This window comes from Chenopodium quinoa, unplaced genomic scaffold, assembly GCF_001683475.1.
Source record: "Chenopodium quinoa cultivar QQ74 unplaced genomic scaffold, ASM168347v1, whole genome shotgun sequence".
Classification (NCBI taxonomy): domain Eukaryota; kingdom Viridiplantae; phylum Streptophyta; class Magnoliopsida; order Caryophyllales; family Amaranthaceae; genus Chenopodium; species Chenopodium quinoa.
In genome coordinates this window covers 4,264,860-4,285,000 of record NW_018742651.1, presented here as the reverse complement: position 1 = coordinate 4,285,000, position 20,141 = coordinate 4,264,860, and the positions used below count along the sequence as shown (strand labels likewise).

Below are 20,141 nucleotides of genomic sequence, written 5' to 3'. Positions count from 1 at the left end.
TTTTAGTTTTCGCGTTACTTGATTGCACACGCACAGGTCAGTCTCTCTCCTCTAATTTCGAAAATTCATCCATCAATTTCATCGTAAATTCCAATTTTATGTTAATTTTCTTTGAATAATGTCCTTTGCATATCTGATTATTGTTATATATTTATCATTATTAACATTTGGATTTGAGTAATTTGCGATCAAAATTTTCTGAATTTGTTATATTGTTAAATAATTATGTTATTTTGTGTTTGAGGTAATATTGTTCGATTCATAATTAAATTGTTTTCTTGGAGTTTTTTCGGTTTATATACTGATGACGAATTAATGAATTATGGTTGAAGTTAGCTAATTTTGCGATAAAAAGGTTTATTGTAATTGATTAATTGAAATAAAATATTTGTTAAATGTAATTGACTAATGCATAGGAATAGATTTGAACTTTATTATCTGTGGAATGAAAATGGGTTATGCAATGCACAATCTCAAATCAAGAATTTAATTAGTAGGAGTAGTTTGCCAATGAGCTATTTATGCTAGTGATTTTTAGCACTCTAATTATTCGAATACTCGCTTCATCTCTAAAAGTTCTTCATGTTCCAATGCAAGGATTTCTCTAATTACACATAAATTAAAATTAAGAAACTTTGACACGAATCAAACAAGACCCACGAGACTATAAATTTTCTTATTATTAAATTATAATAGGAATAATTTAGAAGATTCTTTCAAATTGTGCATAGTTGCAAGATTCTAAATGGCTAGAACTTTTTGATACAGAGAGAGTAGCTTATATTGGCATTTGGCAACCCGACTATATCGCAATCTATGTTTCTTTTCTTTTTTATTGGATGAAAGAAACTGATGCTGTTTTGAATAAGAGAAGTTGCTAAAATTTCGTTTGAAATGAAAGAAAATCAGTATATTTTTATATGGAGCATATGTGAATTCAGTGTATGACAACCTGCTATACATTAAGCATGATTGTCTTTGTAGCATTCGGGATTTTAAAGTAATGACCCTTACTGCTACTTTTGCTAATCTAATTAGCAACTCGAATATTCAACTTCTACCGTTGTAGGCCTATATATCACTAGTCATGAGTTTGTGGATCAAACTACTATTTTGTACTAAGTTATGAATATTAACTGCATCAAATGACTGGTCAGGCAATTTTGAAGGAGTGTATTGCGAGGGATCATTAGAATTACTTTTATTCTTGTAATGAATCGTTTGGATGAGAGTTACAAGGATAGGGTAAAGGCACTTTGGCGAGCTATCTGTGCAACAAAATTTGTAAACGATGACAATGAACCGTGTCAAATTGAAGAGGTAACATTCATGATTCATGATTCATTTTACTGAACTTGCTTCTTGTGATAAAGATTTCTAAAATGTTGGATTCAATTAAATTTATTCTTACGGTGTTTTCTAGGGTCTCTTCGTGGGGTCTGCTGCAGCAGCAAATAACAAAGCTGCATTGAAACAGCATAATATTACTCACATCTTGACTGTGGCTGGTTATATTCGTCCTGCTCATCGACGAGACTTCACGTATAAAATCATTGAAGGTAATTTCCCCCCAGAAAATTCGTCTAAGTTTAAGGACACTGTAGCCTGTAGCTCAGTACCTGCATAATTGCATACATTGCTGCATGGAATAGAAATTACACTATGTATTGTTATCTTTTGCTACTGAAGCCAAAAGAAAGCAATTTAAGATAAAGGTTGCATTGCTTCTCCTTTAACTTAGACAAATTTAGATGAGATGTTCTAATCGCTGCTGCATTAAGCCGAATGCCTTGCTTTGATCTATTTATAGTGGAGAAAAAAAAAAACGATATCACTGGTGACTAGAGCAGATCATTGCTTCATGACTTTTGCTAAGGGTATGGAAATTGAAGGTCCTCAGACTTCCAGGTGTATCTGATTTTCATGGAAGCTGTTAATAAATCTCACCAATATGACCTTTTGGATTTTTGATACCCATGTATCTAACTTGAATTTGATGTTCCTTGATTCAACTTTAAGTAAAATTCTTAGATACTTGCAAATCATCCCTCTGTATCCTATAGATTGCTATGTAACTTAAGCTTCTCATTTCCAATTATGTTATTGTTTGTTCAAATTGTTCCTTAGATTAGCTTTGTGTCTCATCCAAAATTGCTTTCATGTATATTAAGATCTTTCTTTTTATAAATTATGCTGATGTAAGGTCGGAATATTAATGTCCCATATGCTAATATCTTTGAATTTTATTTGCATAATGATCTCGTTGTCTTACCTTTTCTTTGAATTTGGTATTGAGGCAGTGGTGGACACAGTATGGACTGATCTTGCTCAGTACTTCGATGAATGTATTGATTTCATTGATGAAGCTAAAAGGTCAGGTGGTGGAGTATTGGTTCACTGCTTTGCAGGGAAATCCAGAAGGTAGGCTAAATCGCATGTTTTTCAGTATTGAAACTGATTGTTGAAATCAGGTGTCATACAAGAGTAATGGTTTCGTTTTTTTTTTTTTTTCAAATCCGGACGGTTGATCTAAACACATGCGTAGAATGGAACTGAGTACAGAGTATGATAAGGAAAAAAAAAAAAATTTAAACCAAAAAAAAAAAAAGAAAAAAAAGAAAAAAAGAAAAAAGAAAAAAAAAAGTGATTTAAATGACAAGCTGTTTCATTACATATTGAAAAATATCCCCTAGAACTATAAATGAGTGCAACATTTTAAGTCTTGTTCAGTCAGGTTGTTATCATGCTATGTTGCTATATCAAATTGTAATTGGAGGGAGGAGGGCTTCATGTTTCAGATCTTGTGACCATGTGATCTGAAAGTGGAATTAATAGTATTTCTTTCTTTCTTGATGCCATGTAGTGTGACTATTATTCTTGCGTATCTGATCAAAAAGCACGGCATGACTCTATCTCAAGCTCTTGAATACGTGAGAAGCAAAAGGCGACAAGCATCACCTAATGCCGGCTTCTTACAGCAACTCCAGAAGTATGAACAATCACTACAAGGTATGTAGTTCGTGCTTGTTTTTATGTTCCCGTTTGCTTTGTTTCAATCTGGACCATCTCTTCTTCCTCCCTTTTCAGTTTTCGAGACTTAAGGTTCAGTTAGTCAGGTGGGCCAACATCTCCCCCTCGTATTTTTTATACAATTTGAAAAGCATTGTTTGTCAAATTCCTTGGCAAGGACATATAGGGATGCTACATTTTCCATTGCAAGTTGTTTCTACAAAAGAATTCCAGGATCTGAGTTGTGAGAGAGCCTGCTTGCCTGGTTAAATCGAGTCCTGCAAAACAATGAAAGTCAATTGCCTCGGGGGGTGTTCTCGAGAAAAGCCCATTTGATGGTCAAGTAAGTCAAATGTGTTTAGAGAGAAAGTTTGGAGGGAGAGAGAGTGGAAAAAATTAATTACCTCGTTAATCTGTGTAGATTAGTATTTATAGGAGAGGATTAACTAACTTGATTAGGGTTAGGATTAGGGTTCCTGGCCATTCTAGGCCTAAGTTGGGCCATATTAGGGTTTCTCAGGATGCGTACTGGGCATGATTATGGAATTTTCCTGTTTAGGGATTAGGTGAGGGCATTTTGGTAATTTTCGTATTTAATGAACATGGGCCCACAGGGGTCCAAACATTAGCCCCACGACAAAGTCGTAAAGTGCACTCCGCGGTTTTGGAGTTTGTCGGTGTTTCTGCAAAAGAATTTCGGATCGGAGTTGTAGGGGAGCCTGCTCGTCTGGTCAAACCGAGTCCTGCAAAACAATGAAAGTCAACTGCCTCGGGGGGTGTTTACGAGAAAGCCCCTCCGATGGTCAAGTTAGTAAACTGTGTTTAGAGAGAGAATGTGTGGAAAATTAATTACCTCGCTAATATGTGAAGATTAGCATTTATAGGAGAGGATTAACTAACTTGATTAGGGTTAGGATTAGGGTTTCTGGCCGTTCTGGGCCGTGTTAGGCCCCGTTGGGCTATATTAGGGTTTCTCGGGATGCGTGTTGTGCATGATGATTGAATTTTCCTGTTTGGGGTTTACCTAAGGGCATTTTGGTAATTTCTGTATTTAATGAACGTGGGCCCACAAGGGGTCCAAATATTAGCCCCACGACAAAGTCGTAAAGCGCACTCTGCGGTTTGGGAGTTTGTCGGAAAAATATTGATCGAATGAAATCAATTGACCCGGTGACATTGGCTGTATTTAAGTCATGTCTTCATAACAGGTTTTTTTTTTTTTTTTTTTTTTTTTGGGTAGTCGAGCACACTTGATGGGCGCTGATGCTGCCTGGCGGGCAGCTTGCTGGTGCTGGGCGCTGATGTGCTGCTGCTGGGCGCTGATGCTGCCTGGACGCAGCTAGCTGCTGCTGGGCACTAATGCTGCCTGGCACGCAGCTTGCTGCCGGGCGCTGATGCTACCTGACACGCAGATAGCTGCTGCTGGGCGCTGATGCTGCTTGGCACGCAGCTTGTTGCTGGGTGCTGATGCTGCCTGGCACGCAGCTTAATGCTGCTGGGCGCTGATGTTGCCTGGCACGCAGCTTGCTGCTGCAGGGCGCTGATGCTGCCTGGCAGGCAGCTAGCTGGTGCTGGGCGCTAATGCTGGCAGCTAGCTGGTGGGCGCTTATGCTGCTTGGAAGTTTTCTTTTGGGCGCAGCTGGGCGCTGATGCCTAGCATGCTTGGTGGGCGCTGATGCCTAGCATGCTTGGTGGGCGCTGATGCCTAGCATGCTTGCTGGGCACCAGCTCGCACCAACACACGTTAGGCCTAGCCTTAGCTTGGAGGGGCGGCGATTTTGACTTAGTCCAACCCATGTTGGGCGATAATCTTCTTGTGCATTGTAGCCCCTTATCTTTATGAGCGATGATTGAACCCTCGGCCAATGGCTTCGGACTTTTTTGATTGCGTTTGCACGTCTTTCCAACTCATAAAAGAGGTCATTTTGGCGCTCGGGTGTCATGTGGGTGATGGAGTGTCTCGGGAACTATATATTATTTTTAAGAATGCTTAAAAATGACCCATCTCGTCACCCACGGAAAGCAATGTTGTCCGTTACTTAGTAAATTTTGACGAATACTTCGGGAGGCCATAACTTGGTCCCCGGGTCTCTGAATTATACAAACTTTTTTTTAACTTGTGTATTTTTTCGAGCTCTACGTGGTGTCGAAGTTCCAAAGGAGCTTTGGCCCACTGGAATTGCGAAAAAAGGCCTCTAGCATGGTGAAAATGCCATTTTTCCGATTACGGTCTCATTTTTTGGCCTACCTTGGAACGGTACGGGCTTGGACCACCCCATAATGAGCCCCTATGACGGGCGATGATATAATTGATGCTTTCTAAGAGTCCCTTGGGGGGCGATGATAAGTATACATACTCTTCTGCATGAGTAACAAGTGTCTGTGACACCCTTCCCTTGCATGAGTAACAAGTGTCTGTGACACCCTTCATTCGCATGAGTAACAAGTGTCCTTTGGCTCATTTTTCGAGGCAAATGTTTCTCTTTAGATAGCCACATAAACACACATTTCTCATTCACAATTTCATTCTCAAAAGATTTCTAGTGAGAGAAAGTAATGATAAAAGTTAGTGAGAGAAAGCGTTTGCAACACTGTTTGGCGGAAGGAAGCTTGTGCGCTCTTGTTCGGAGGTAGTCGAGGCGGTGATCGTGGTTTAGAATCAGCAGGAGCTTCATTTAGTTGTAAGACACTACACTTTAAGGTACGCCTTTGTTCTTTTATGCTTTCTTTCTTTAATGGCATCATCGTCAAGTTCCTCTAGCATTAGACAACCATGGTGGGTTGAACAAGGTGAACCCGCCGTGGAAGTAGCACAAGATTGTTCTGCTACCTCCGGTATCCCCTATGCCGATGTGTTGCCGGATTTCCCTGGCGGGTCTCCGTACTCGTCTTATGAGGAGGACTATGGTCCGGGTGAGGTGATTGTGGCCTTCTCAGAGGGAGATGGTTTATTTAATAAGCACCTTGTGAATGGTGTAGTTATAGTGATGGAGGCTGCCGAAGACCAGGACAATGAAGAACGCAATTACCAGGGCAACGCGCAGCCACTTGGGGGAGGCCTGCAAGCCTATGGGTTGAGGGCGGTGTTTCAAGAAAATATCTGCCTAGGCCAAATCTCACGGTCCATGATTGAGAAGTATGGTGTAACCGACCAATACGTGGGGTATGCTCCTGAAGATGGGGACACTCCCACGACTCCACCTTCGGGGTGTACCGCTGTATATTGGGGTTTACTGAAGCAGGGAATGCGCTTTCCCCTTCACCCTTTTCTCAGGACTTTGTTACGGGAGTACAACTTAGCCATTTGCAATTTGACGCCTAACTCTTGGCTAAAAGTGTACTCTTTTTTGGTGGTTTGTACCATGATAGGGCAAACTCCAACTTTAAGGCTTTGGAGAAACTTGTTCAAATTGATACCCTCCAAGGATTCAAATTTCGGTCCTGGCTGGTGGGCCTTTCGCATCCGCAATGGTTACAAAGTGGTGCACGACCAACAATCAAACGTCAAACACTGGCGTGGCCAGTTTACGTTTGTTTACAGTCGTACTTGGGACATCCCATTGATCCCGAATTTAGGGGAACCCAATTTGAGTTTAAATTTCGACGTTCCACCCATAAACAGGAAGGAAGCTGTAGTTGCCCTTTTGTTGGAAACTAAGGGTCTCGTGGTCAATGGCGACGCTGTTCAATTACCCATGAATTGGATACCTAACCGAGCCTTTCTAGAGGATGAAAAGAAGCTTTGTACAATTGGCCTTGGCTTCCGCTCAAAGGGTATGCTAAAAGGGGGTCTTCCGCACGCATTATAATTATAGGTATCTTTGTGTTGCTGTTCTAACTTTTTCCTACTTCTGTGCAGGATTCATGGATTCGGAAGCATTGAAAACTCAGAAAGCCCTTGCCTTGCAAGCTGCCGCGGTGAGGAAGTTACTAAAGAACGAAACCAGGGAGATACCTCCCCTACCCTTGGTAAGTTATCTTTGTTGACTTTGAATGCATTTAATGGTTTGAATCTCACTGATCTGTCATTTTTGTAGAGGACCCAGGGGAAAGTTACCTCAGCCCCGGTGGAGATACCAGGGCAAAGCTCTAGTACGGCTCCTGAAGATTACCAAGCTCAGCCTTCAACAATGCTAGAAGGCAATGACCAGATGGTGCCATCCCCTCAGCAGATGGTGTCATCCCCTCCGCGCCTGTCAAGCCCTAAAAGAAATAGGCGCAATGACGGGAGTGACTCATCTAGTAGGGCCTCGTTTTGGGACCTCGATGGCTCGGGAAAGAGGCGCATGCTGAGTTGGCATTAGGTCACCTTTATTCGACTGTTGATGCGGACCACTTTAAAGGCTTGGATCACGAGAAAGAATTTAAGATCATGCAGCAATCATGGGCTGAGGTTTGTAACCTTCTTTTTCCTTATTGTTACTTTCACTGTTGTACCGTGATTAATACGCCCTTACTTCATCATCTTCAGTATTCGGTACGGGTCGCCGCATTTGCACAGCGAGGGCTTATGGTCACAGGCTTAGCTAAGGAAAATTATGCACTTATGCAAGAAGTCAATTCGCTTAAGGTGCAAGTTGCCAACCTACGGTCGCAGCTCGAAGAGATGACGAGGCTTAAGAAAACAACTATCACGAAGAAGTTCCGGCTCAGAAAAGAAAAGAATCAGGCCAAGGAACAGTTGAAGACGGCTCTAGAGGAGTTGGAGTTTGCAAAGGAAAAGTTGGCCAATGTTGAGGAGCAATTGAAGGTGACTGGTGCTACTCAACAAGAGATAGCGAAGGCTTGGCTCTAAACAACAGACGGCCGGGCCCACCTTGAAGAAGAGTGCGTCGAAGCTAACGAGTTAGGGCAAGAAACGGGAGTCCGTCGCCTACAGGCTGCCTTTGAACTTGTTCACCCTGATCTTTAGTTCGAGCCTCTCTATGGCAAGTACCAAGAAATCCTCAAGAACGAGCTTGATGAGATGATGAAGAATTTCTCGCTCTATGATGAGGGCCAAGGTAGTCAAGCCCAAGAGCATCAAGCAACTGTTGATCAATGCCCCTTGGGCAATCATCGATATCATGTGCTGAAAAAGGGTGGTTCTAAGGATGATGCTTCCGAGGATGATGCTTCTAGCTCTCATTCTCGTCATGACTAGTTTCCTTTTTATTGGTTTTCCTTGTTTTTGTATTCCTTTATCTTGAAGTAGACTTGTATTTAAAGCAACATCAATGAAGAAACAGATTGTTCTGGCTCACTTATGTTTACTTGTATTTATTATGTTTGATGCCCTTTGGGGCAGCCAAGCCCCTTGGGTGGACGATATATGTTTGGTGCCCCTTGGGGCTACTGAGCCTCTTGGATGGGCGATAATGTGTTTAATGCCCCTTAGGGCTTATGAGCCCCTTGGATGGGCGATGACGTGTTTGGTGCCCCTTGGGGCTAATGAGCCCCTTGGATGGGCGATGACGTGTTTGGTGCCCTTTGGGGCTAATGAGCCCCTTGAATAGGCGATGATGTGTTTGGTGCCCTCTGGGGCTAATGAGCCCCTTGGTTGGGAAATGATGTGTTTGGTGCCCTTTCGGGCTAATGAGCCCCTTGGATGGGCGATGATGGTAAACTTGTAGCTTAGTGGTAAAATGGAAATGAAAATTTCGAATGGAAAATATGAAGTTTGCTATTAATGGAAATTGATTACTATTGTGGCAACAAATGCACCTATTCTATGACCAAACGTCTTACAATGATGAAATGTTCACATAACCTTTATATGTAGTACCCATGCCCCCATTACATCGTGTAAGTGTTGGAATACTGAACAATATGAATTTAAACATAAAACCTTCCGAGGTTCTCCGCGTTCCATGGCCTTTCTAAGGCTCTGCCTTCGGGAGACTCTAGGCGAAAGGTCCCGTTTGCAACTTGTTCTGTGACCTTATTGGGCCCTTCCCAATTGGGCGATAACTTTCCTAACTCGGGCTTGCGGCCTGTGGCCTCTATATTGCGTAGCACCCAATCTCCTACTCTGATCTGCTTCTCCTTGACCCTTCTATTGAAGTGACGGGTCATTTTCTGTTTTTGTGCGATTGTTCTTACTAGGGGGTTGCCCCTTATTTCAGGCAATAGATCTAAATCCATGCTTTTGTTTTCTTCATTCACCTATGATCGTAGATTGTGATCCTGGGCGATGGAATCCCTTTTTCGACTGGTAGTACAGCCTCGCTGCCATAAACAAGGGCAAACGGGGTTTGGCCCGTTGCCTCTTTCGGAGTTGTTCTAGCTGACCATAGAACACTTGGTAGGTCATCAACCCATGACCCCTTGGCCCCTTCCAACATAGTTTGTAGGCTGTGGAGTATGATTTTGTTTGTAGCCTCAGCTAGGCCATTCGCTTGAGGGTGAGATACAACACTATAGTTTATGTGTATTCCAAACCTCTCGCAATACTCAACAGTCGGTCGACTATAGAATTGTCTCCCATTGTCTAATACGAGACTTTTGGGCACGCCAAACCTTGTGATGATGTTACGCCATATGAACTTTTGAATTTTCTTATCAGTGATTGAGGCTAGGGGTTCGGCCTCGATCCACTTAGTGAAGTAATCTATGGCGACCATGAGGAATCTTCTCTGCCCCGAATCTGCTGGGAATGGTCCAAGCAAATCCAAGCCCCACTTGTCAAATGGTAGGGTGGCGATGATTGTTTGCAACGGGCTCGAGGGGAGCCTTTGCACATTGGCGAACTTCTGACACTTGTCGCACTTTTGCACTAATTTGGTCGCATCCTCCCTTAGGGTAGGCCAATAAAACTCTGCCCTTAGTGCTTTGCCTGCTATGCATCGAGCCCCTTGATGACTTCCACAAGCTCCTTGGAGTATTTCTCGTAGCACGTAATCTCTATCTTCTTGGGTGATGCACTTGAGGAGGGGATGAGTGTACGACTTCTTGTATAGGTTTCCTTCATGCCAAACGAACCATTCTGCTCGTTTCTTAATTGTTTCGGCCTCTTTAGGATCTTCTAGGAGTTTGTTGTCTCGCATGTAGTGCACTATTTGATCCATCCAAGTATCTGACCGGTCCAAGTAGTGAACTGTAGGTGCATTGATGCTTGGCTGTTTGAGAACTTCCCATATTATAGAGCGAGGGCCGAGCCCTTGGGCGGAACTAGCCATTCGTGTAAGGGCATCAGCTTGTTGGTTATCTGCCCTTGGAAGATGCTTGATCTGAAATTCGGACAACGGCGAAGCAGTTTCTCTGACCTTGTTGAGATACATGCGCATGCTATCTTCCTTGGCTTCGAATTCCCCTTGGACTTGGCTCACGATCAATTGGGAGTCAGAGAAGGCATGAACTGCCATGGCTCCCGCCACCTGGCACAACTCTAACCCCAAGATGAGGGCCTCATATTCTGCCTCATTGTTTGAGGCGTTGAAGTCGAACTTGACTACATACTCGAACTTTTCGCTGCTCGGTGACATGATCAAAATGTCGGCCCCGCTTCCTGCCTTGGAGGAGGAGCCATCTACATATAATTGCCATGGCTTGGATCCATCATCATCAGGGTGATGAGTGCATTCGGCGATGAAGTCTGCTAAAGCTTGTGGGCTCATACTCAAGACCGAAATCTGCAAGCTGGTCTGCCCAATCTGTCATTCTATTTGAGTGGTTCCTACCTTCGATTGCCTTCTTTATAGGATGGCTAGTCAAAACTTTGATGGGGTGAGACAGAAAGTATGGCTTCAGCTTTCGGCTTGCCATGACTAGGGCGAACACCAACTTCTCAATTTGGGAATACTTTGACTCCGCTCCTCTGTAAGCATGGCTCACCAAATATACTGGGTGTTGTGATCTATCCCTCTCGGCAACCAACACCGCGCTAGAAGAGTATTCTGATATAGCCAAATATAAGAACAATGTCTCCCCTGACAGAGGGGAAACCAACTTGGGAAGAGAGGCCAAGTGTTCTTTTAGCTGTCGGAAGGCGATCTCGGCTGCTGCGTCCCATTGGAACACTTTTCTCTTGAGGGTGTTGAAAAAAGATAAGCTCTTGTTTGCCGACTTTGAAAGAAACCTGCCAAGGCGGCTATGCATCCGGTCAGCCTCTGCAACTCCTTTACACTTCTAGGGGTCTGCATATCTAGGATGGCTCTGATTTCGTCGGGGTTAGCTTCAATGCCCCTCTCATCAACAAGGAAGCCAAGGCATTTGCCTCCCTTGACTCCAAACACACACTTTCTAGGATTTAACTTCATCCCATATTTTCTCAATGTCGCAAGCGTTTCGACCAAGTCTGTGACACGGTCCTTCTTGTGGCGACTCTTTACTATCATGTCATCAACGTAGGCTTCGACGTTTCTACCTAATTTCCCTTAGAAGATTTTGTTGATGAAACTCTGGTATGTGGCTCCAGCATTTTTAAGGCTGAAAGGCATGACCTTGTAACAATATACTCCTTGGTTAGTGATGAACGCGGTATGTGGCTGGTCCTCTTCTGCCATGGGGATTTGATGATATCCTGCGTTTGCATCCATGAAGCTGAATAGAGCATGTCCAACCGTTGAATCCACAAGCTTGTCTATCTTAGGGAGAGGATGGTCATCTTTGGGGCACGCCTTGTTTAAGTCAGTGAATTCGACACACATCCTCCATGCCCCTGAGGGTTTCTTGACCAACACAACATTCACAAGCCAATCCGTATACTGGCATTCTTTAATGAACCCTGCTTCGAGTAGCTTTTTTTACCTCTGCTGTAGCTGCTGCGGTGCGCTCGGAGCCCTGATGCCTCAAATTTTATTTAACAGGCTTGTAGCCTGGCTTGATGTTCAAGCGGTGAGTCATAATGGCAGGGTCTATGTCGGGCATCTCGTCTACTGAGTAGGCAAAGAAATCACAATGTGCCTTAAGCACATTGATTATTTGAGTGCGCAATGCAGCGTCGATATTTTTTCTGACCCGCACCGTTTCTTCTGTGGTGCCAATGACTTCTTCCTTATCTTCTTCTATGGACTGGGGTTTGTCTATTCCCCTCAATTCTTCAGTGAAAAGGACGGAAGGGTCGGTTATTTTGTTCTTCTTCGATGGTTCAGTGGGTGCTGCTGATGCTCGCTTCAAGCTATTGACGTAGCATTCTCTAGTAGATCCTTGGTCTCCATATACTTTCCCAACTGTTCCATCTTCAAGCTCGAATTGCATGAGCAGCTGATAGACTGATATGGCTACCTTTACCTTGTTCAATAACGGTCGTTCGAGTATGACATTGTAGGGACAGGGTGTGTCCACCACCAAAAAGTGGGTAATCACCGATCTACCCTTCCCTTTGGGTCCAAGTCGAACTGGTAAACGGATTGTCCCTTTGGGAAAGACGGATTGTATTTCAAACACCTCAAGCAATCAAGGGTGATGAGGTCTGCTGATGACCCACTATCAACGAGCACTCGATTAACTCTGAAGTTGGCAATTTTAATCTCAATGACCAAGGGGTCGTCGTAAGGGACTTGCAAAGGGCATTCTGACTTTCCCCCGAACGTCATGATAGGCGAAGAGGGCATTGAAATGGGTGTGACCTTGAGCACTTGATGTAGCAAGGTTCGTAGGTTATCTTTCGCTTTGTTCATCGATCCTCCGAGTGCTAAGCCACCGGCAATGACAGCGACATGTCCACCGGTGTCGTCGGTGCGAGTCTCTCTTGCCTTTTCCTTCTCCTTGTTCGAGCGGTCAAATTCTTTGAGGTATCTGTTAAGTTTTCCTTCGTCAGCAAGTTGATCAAGGGCTTTCTTTAACTCCCTACAATTCTTTGTGGTATGCCCGCATTCGCGATGATACTCGCACCAGAGTCTCTTGTCTCTTTTCTCCTCGGGGGTCCGAACTACAGGAGGCCTTGGCAACATGTTTTTCTCTTTAATGTCCAAATAGATCTCTCGTTGATTACGGTTGTACCGAGGGTCGTTACCATGATCTGTGATCAGGTTGGATCGTTTGGATGATTGGTTCCTTGAAGGTTCATCCTCATGTTTCCTTTTTTTCTCTAGTGGATTATTCTCACGGTTTGTGCCACAAACTTCTGAGGCTTCTATATTCTTGTGTGCCCGCTCCATGGCTTCAGTGAGGGTTGAAACCCTGACTCGATCAACTTAAATTTGAAATCCGTGGAACTCAGCTCGGCCAAAAAGGTTGTTAGGGCTGTCTCATCCGGTAAGTTTTGAATTTTCAAAGATTCTTGATTGAACCTTTGTATGTAGTTCTGCAAGGTCTCCGTCTTCCCTTGTGTCACAGCCATCAGATTGACACTTGTTTTTCTCTGTCTTGCTGCGTGCTTGAAACGACTAACAAACACACGTTCCAAGTCTTGGTAGCTATGGATACTACCTTTAGGCACACACTTTTGGAACCACGACAAGGCTTGTCCCTTTAGAGTGGTGGGGAAATACTTACACTATGTGGCCTCGCAACTTGTTTGCACACTCATTTGCGCGGCATATGCGGCTAAGTGCTCATCAGGATCAGTAATTCCAGCGAAAGGCTCTATGGTAAGCATCTTGACCTTGTCCACTTTCGGGGCATTCATTAGCTCCTGGCTCAATGGAGTTAGCGGCGTAGACAAATGTGATGGCAACCGTGGTGGCTGCTCATCTTGGTCTCGAGTTCTTTCTTCTTCCCGAGGTCTATGGCTTGTATGACGAGATATGGGATCTCGCTCAGATCTGTCCTGCCTTGGAGGATCTTCTGATTCTCCTACATCCTCCCGACGAGAAGGTGATTGCTGATCAGGCGATCTCGGACTCCGGCTTTGCCTACGACTCCGTGCCCCATTCTCATCGTTATCACGTGCTTGGCGTTGCTCGATTATCTTACATCTGTTAATGAGTTCTCGGGCGTCCATCTCGCGCCGTTGTAAGCGCATCTCATCAATGAGTCTTCTAGCATCTGGGTCTCTAACCCGGTTTGCCAGTTCACCCTCCCTCCGGCGTCGTCTTGCAGTAGAGTGCCGGCTGGATTCTATGCGGACCGGTGATATGACAGGCCGATCACGAGGAGATCGACAATGGTTTATAGATCTACTTAGGGCGGACCTAGTAGTACCGACGGGCTGTGGCTTACGGCTTTGTCCTCCGCTTCGTCGGGAACGTTGTGGGGCTATACCCTTTGATAGTTCCGCGACGCTTAGCATCCCTGGTGTTGCGGCGGCGGTGAGAGGGACCAGCTTGGTTGTTTTTCACAGCTTCGGTCAGTTGTCTGAGGGTGTCCTGGAGAGTTGTGTTGAACTGCTCGATCAGCTTTTCTAGATCTTGCCTACTCACAGGTTGCGGATTTCCTTGATCAACGGGTTGTTGAACCTCCATGTTGTCACCTTCATCTTCACGGGTTGTTCAACCTCCATGTTGTCACCTTCATCTGGGCGTGACTAACCTTGAGTTTGATTTTGCCCACCAGTGTTTTGAGAAGGATCGTTCGACGGGTGGTAACCATGACTTTTTGTTTGACAAGATCCCTACAGACGACGCCAATTGTTTCTGCAAAATAATTTCGGATCGGAGTTATTGGGGAGCCTGCTCGTCTGGTCAAACCGAGTCCTGCAAAACAACGAAAGTCAACTGACTCGGGGGGTGTTCTTGAGAAAGCCCCTCCGATGGTCAAGTCAGTAAACTGTGTTTAGAGAGAGAATTTGTAGAGAGAGAGTGTGTGGAAAAATTAATTACCTCGCTAATCTGTGAAGATTAGCATTTATAGGAGAGGATTAACTAACTTGATTAGGGTTAGGATTAGGATTAGGGTTTCTGGGCGTTCTGGGCCGTGTTAGGCCCTGTTGGGCTATATTAGGGTTTCTCGGGATGCGTGCTGTGCATGATGATTGAATTTTCCTGTTTAGGGTTTGTCTAAACAGTCGGAAAGACATCAATTGAATGAAAACAACCAGCTTAGTGACATGGACTGTGTTCGAGTTCCGACATCATAACAACAATTTAATTTAATTTAATAATAATATTAATTATTATTATTATTATTATTATTATTTTGAAGTCGAGCCTAGTGCTGGCGGACTGGGATTGGGCTGGCTGCTTCCAGGTGGGGCCACTGGGGTGCCCTTTCCTGCCTGGACGAAGATGCCTAGGCCGGTTTCTTGGGTGCCATTGCCCGGGCGAGGATGCTTAGGCGAGCTACCTGGGCATTGCTTGGGCGATGTTGTAACTCGCCACGTCCCGGGCTGAGTGATGAGCACGCACCAGCTGGGCGATGCAGCGCTAGCACGCACCAGCCCAAGACTGGCTGGTTGGGCAATGATGTGCAGCACAAGCACACACCAGTTTGTGGCGGGCGCTACTCAGCCTAGCTTGGTAGGCGATGATCTTGCTAGGCCGACCCATTGTAAGCGATGATTTTATTGTGCGTTGCATCCCCTTGCCTTCCTAGGCGATGATTTGATCGCGTTTGCACGTCTTTTCAGCTTAAAAATAAGGGTGTTTTTAGGCGTTCGTGGGTCTTGTGGGCAATGAAGTATCTTGGGGACCTTCTGTAATTATTAGAAATGCTTAAAAATGACCTATCTCATCATTTATTGAAAGCAACGTTCTTTGTTATTTAATAAATTTTGACAAAAAATTCAGAAAGTCATAACTTAGTCCTCGGGTATTCGAATTAAACAATTTTTTTTTCAACTTGTGTATTTTTCTGAGCTCTGCGCAGCTGGGAAGTTTTGAAGGAGCTTCGACCCAACAAAACTGCAAAAAAGGCATCTAACATGGTGAAAATGCCATTTTTTCGATTATGGTATGTAGGCGTCGTTTGAAGTGCGCCTACGTTAAGCATGTGTGAATATGCTTGACACTCATAGGAAGTGGGAATTGACATATATGTTTAGGGATAACTATTAGGGACAAATAAAGTAGGGAGTCGCCAACAAGTTTTTAAGGAACTTGTAAATCGTTCACGGATCATTTAAGGCAACCACGATAAGGGACAACGATAAGCAACAACGATTGACCCGTGAAGGTTACACACCCCATTCATAATCCATGAGATTGCTAACTTCATATGGTTCGAAACTACGAAAGGAGGACTGGGGATGATGGTTCAAAGTGAGTATGAAGTCACATTCGCCCATATTGACCTCTACTCGGTTCTCATAGTGAAAAGTGATTTCTGCGATCTTAAAGGCATATAAACAAAATATTCAATTCGCTCCAAACTATTATTATGCTAAATTTATTGAATATTAATGCAACATATAATTCTAAAATATTGTGATTACTTCAATTAACAACAAGATTGAAAAGGAATCTAAACTGGTCGTCCAAATTATCTTATTAGGCGTGATTTTCGATTACCTATTCCCTTTAACATGCAATATGTTGATCATAATAACAATAGAAACATTAATATTGGAAACAATTTAACCATAATATCATTAGTCAAATCAAATAATAATAAACCTAATCATGATACTAGCATTATTAAAGTAAAATAAATAATTAAATTAATTAATTACTCACATTTCGCATGCTATTTTAAATTCATTATGAGTAAATTGTTAGTAATTTCAAGAAAAATATAAATCTAATTGAAATGATTAAATTAAATAAAAAGCAGAGTTGATTTGGTACAAACCCTACCTTTTACGTCTTGGTTTAAAGATGGAACCTCGAGTTAAGTATGAACTCCTTGGAGTGCTTAAGGGATGTATTGTGGAAGAATAGGGAAGGCTAGAAATTAGGTTAAAGAGGGTAGAGAAAAGAGAGAAGATTTTGATGTATAAGAGAGGAGGAGAGAATGATTTTTTGGTCCTCGAATTGCAGAAATGAAGGGGGGTATTTAAAGAGGAAACGAACAGGGGAATGCCCGGAGCATTTGAAGAGATAAGAGCCGCTAAAAAACTCTAATTGGGCACCATGACGTGTACCGTAACACGGTACTAGGAATATATCGTTGGAAAGCTTATCAAGTCAAATTTCCAACCTAATTGGAATCAGGTCAAATTCATTTGTAGCTTTTAAGATTTAGTCGTTTTAGTGAAAGGGTGTCGATTTTGGGTTGAGTTTTGTGTTTTGCTCATATCTTCTTCGTTTTAAATAAGAATTGGGCTTATGATATATCATTGTAAAGCTTATTGAAAGACCTATTCAACAAATAATAATTGGATTAAAATTATAAGGCCACACAATTATTTTTTCTTGGTTTTGTGATGTGGACACAAAAAAGAAGAGAATATGTAATGGTTTAGCAAAATGGGCTAGGAATTGGGTTGGTTTATGAAATGTATTGAATGGAAATATGGATTAAACACTCCAAAGGTTAAATACCCAACTTGACCAATAATGGCGGTGAAAGGTTGTTTATCATCGGGTTTGGTTTTGGGGAGACATTTTTAGGTGTCTACATGGTCTCGCTTTAAGGCATGACTTGAAATGGTGTCATGCTTAGATCACCCCATAATGAGCCCTTAGGGTGGGCGATGATATAATTGACGCTTTCAAAGAGCCCCTTGGGTGGGCGATGATACTAGATATTCTTTTGTATATGATTTCGTATAATTATACGTAATCTTCTACATGAGTAACAAGTATCTATGAGGGATTTATTCTGTATGAGTGACAAGTGTCTATGACACCCTTTTTTGCATGAGTGACAAGTGTGTGTGACACCCTTCTTTTGCATGAGTGACAAGTGTCTTTTAGCTCATTTTTCGAGGTAAATATTTCTCTTTATATAGTCAAATTCTCATACATTTCTCATCCACATTTTCATTCTCAAAAGATTTCTAGTGAGAGAAAGTTGTAAGAAAAATTAGTGAGAGAAAGTAGTGAGAGAAAGTATTGAAGGAAGACGTTTGTAACACGAGTTGGTAGAAGGAAGCTTGTACGCTCTTGTTCGGAGGTAGACGAGGCGGTATTCGTGGTTTAGCATGGAGCTCCATTTAGTTGAAAGACGCTTTTTATTAAGGTACGCCCTTATTCATTTATGTTATCTTTCTTTAATGGCTTCATAGTCAAGTTCCTCTAGCATTCGACTGCCATGGTGGGTTGAGCAAGGTGAGCCTGCCGTGGAAGTAGCAAAAGATTATTCTGCTACCTTTGGCATCCCTTATGTCGATGTTGTTAGATTTCGGGAAAACTCCACCAATTGGAGTGTATACCATTGATCACTTTATATAATGTTATAAGCCTAACCCTAATCACGTTAGGGAATCTCATAAGATAATTATACAAAATATATACAAATATATTTGTAATACCCAGTATTTTTTAAGTCACTTATTATTAACTATGGATTTTTCCGAAATATTTTATTATTATACAAAAATATCAATATGATTTTATAATTATATTTTATAAAGATTTTAATTATACGAGTCAAGTCAAAGTTTGTCGTATCCAAATCAAATTTTCAACCGTTAATAATTTGTACCTGATTTAGACGACAAAGTACAAAATTCGCTATTATACACGAGTTCAATTCATATGTGTAGTACACTAGTACTACACACAAAAAAAAAAAATAGTACATCCATTTACCTAGCATTCTACTTCAATATATATAATAATAATAATAAATAATTAAAAAAAATTGAGCATATTGGCAAGGGGGAGGGGGGGGGGGAACCCACTTGCCCACTTGCCTCCTTCATTGATGAAGGTTAATCAAGGAACAATACTTCTCTATAAATAGCCATGAAACATGAGCTATTTCATCACATCTCCTACTTCTCTTCTTACTTTCCTTCTCTTTTCTTCTGCCTCCTCCATATTCACCTTCTTTTAGCTTTCACCTTGTGGTCTTGAGCTCTTCACGAGCACCTCCCCACTGCCACCACTCGACCACCACCTTGCGGCCACCTCCCTCCTTGTTGTTGTTGACTGTAAGTCCCAAGCTATTGCCATACTTCTTAAACTTATGTCATGCACTACTACTACTCTCACCTAAACTACTACTACTACTATTACTCCTATGTTCTACGTACTACTACTACTACTACTACTACTACTACTACTACTTCCTATTGTTGTTGTTGTTGTTGTTGTTGTTGTTGTTGTTGTTGTTGTTGTTGTTGTCAAGTGTTAATTTTATAAAAGGGTTATAATAATAAGTTGTTCATGCACAACTAGTAAAGTCGATAGTTTAAGTCTTTGGGTCTATGAGTTGAAAAGTATTTGATTAGGGTTATTGGTGTGTTGTAGGAGGAATTTCCAGTTCGTAACTAGGAATCCCATGTTTGTTTTGCAAAGATCAAGGTACGTACACGTGACTATATTTTTTATAAAGTGAATTTTATATGCAACGTGATTTACATGTTAAGTGATTTCGAACCATGTTTAAATGATTGTGAAATATATTTCGGCGAAACATGTTTTAATTGTTTGATCTCAAATATTGACATATGTTATATGGTTCATTACAAACTTGTACTGATATTAAAGATGTTTAAAAAGTAAGTTTATTGCTTAAATTATCCTGAGTATGGGATATTGGGAAGTTTATTTAATAGGATTTATTCCTTGGATCTTTGGATTTTTAACTCCCACTATGCGGAGTTAGTTGAAGACTAGGGACTTTGTATGACTTAGTCTTTCCTCTTGATAGCACTATGTAAATGAGTTACTAGCTTGGGGGGTGTGCACACTTAGATGGGAAAATGATTTATGAAAATATGGATTGATCCATCCTATTCAGAATTATCTTTGGAAAGTTGGTTATTTCGAAAATTGGTCCTTTTGACAAGCTTTTATACATGAATTTTCTATTCATGAATGGTTTGGATAAATTATGATTTATGAAATTTAAATCTCTTCAAAAGCATGTTTAATTAATTAGAATGATTTACATGTCTAGCATTTGTATGTACTTAGAATTTTGGCTAATACGTATTTGTTTTGTTTTGGCTTGACCTTACTTATCATTTTGATAAGTAGATAGGTGATGGCGATTGGACAACGTGAACTATATGTTGCATTGGGAACAATGGGCGGTGATCACCTAATTTAATTTTGTAAACATAGTATTAGTGTTGTAGTTACTTTGGAAGTATTTTAAAACTATTACTATTACTATTATTATTAATAAAAGATAAGTATTGTTTTCCGCTGTAAAACTCTGTTAAAGCCTTACGTAATCACGTGGCGGTAATACTCTCAAGTTACTCCCTAAAGTTGGATTAT

At 42.0% G+C, this 20,141-nt stretch overlaps 1 protein-coding gene across 2 annotated transcripts in view; it reads left to right on the top strand.

The window, feature by feature from the left end:
* Positions 1-20,091, top strand: part of LOC110722148 (dual specificity protein phosphatase 1-like) — a 20,163-nt gene extending 72 nt beyond the window's left edge. The window contains exons 1-8 of one of the 2 annotated variants that reach the window (XM_021901408.1): positions 1-36; positions 1,158-1,320; positions 1,424-1,559; positions 2,301-2,421; positions 2,864-3,009; positions 6,869-6,978; positions 19,164-19,217; positions 19,896-20,091. The exon at positions 1-36 is cut by the window's left edge and continues 72 nt beyond it. In XM_021901408.1, coding sequence (XP_021757100.1) covers positions 1,213-1,320; positions 1,424-1,559; positions 2,301-2,421; positions 2,864-3,009; positions 6,869-6,978; positions 19,164-19,187 — 645 coding nt within the window. In that variant the 5' untranslated portion in view covers positions 1-36; positions 1,158-1,212 and the 3' untranslated portion in view covers positions 19,188-19,217; positions 19,896-20,091. Of the gene's footprint in view, positions 37-1,157; positions 1,321-1,423; positions 1,560-2,300; positions 2,422-2,863; positions 3,010-6,868; positions 6,979-7,046; positions 7,337-19,163; positions 19,218-19,895 lie in introns of those variants that run through there. The other variant, XM_021901407.1, reaches the window with a different exon arrangement.
* The last annotated feature ends 50 nt before the right edge of the window (positions 20,092-20,141 follow it).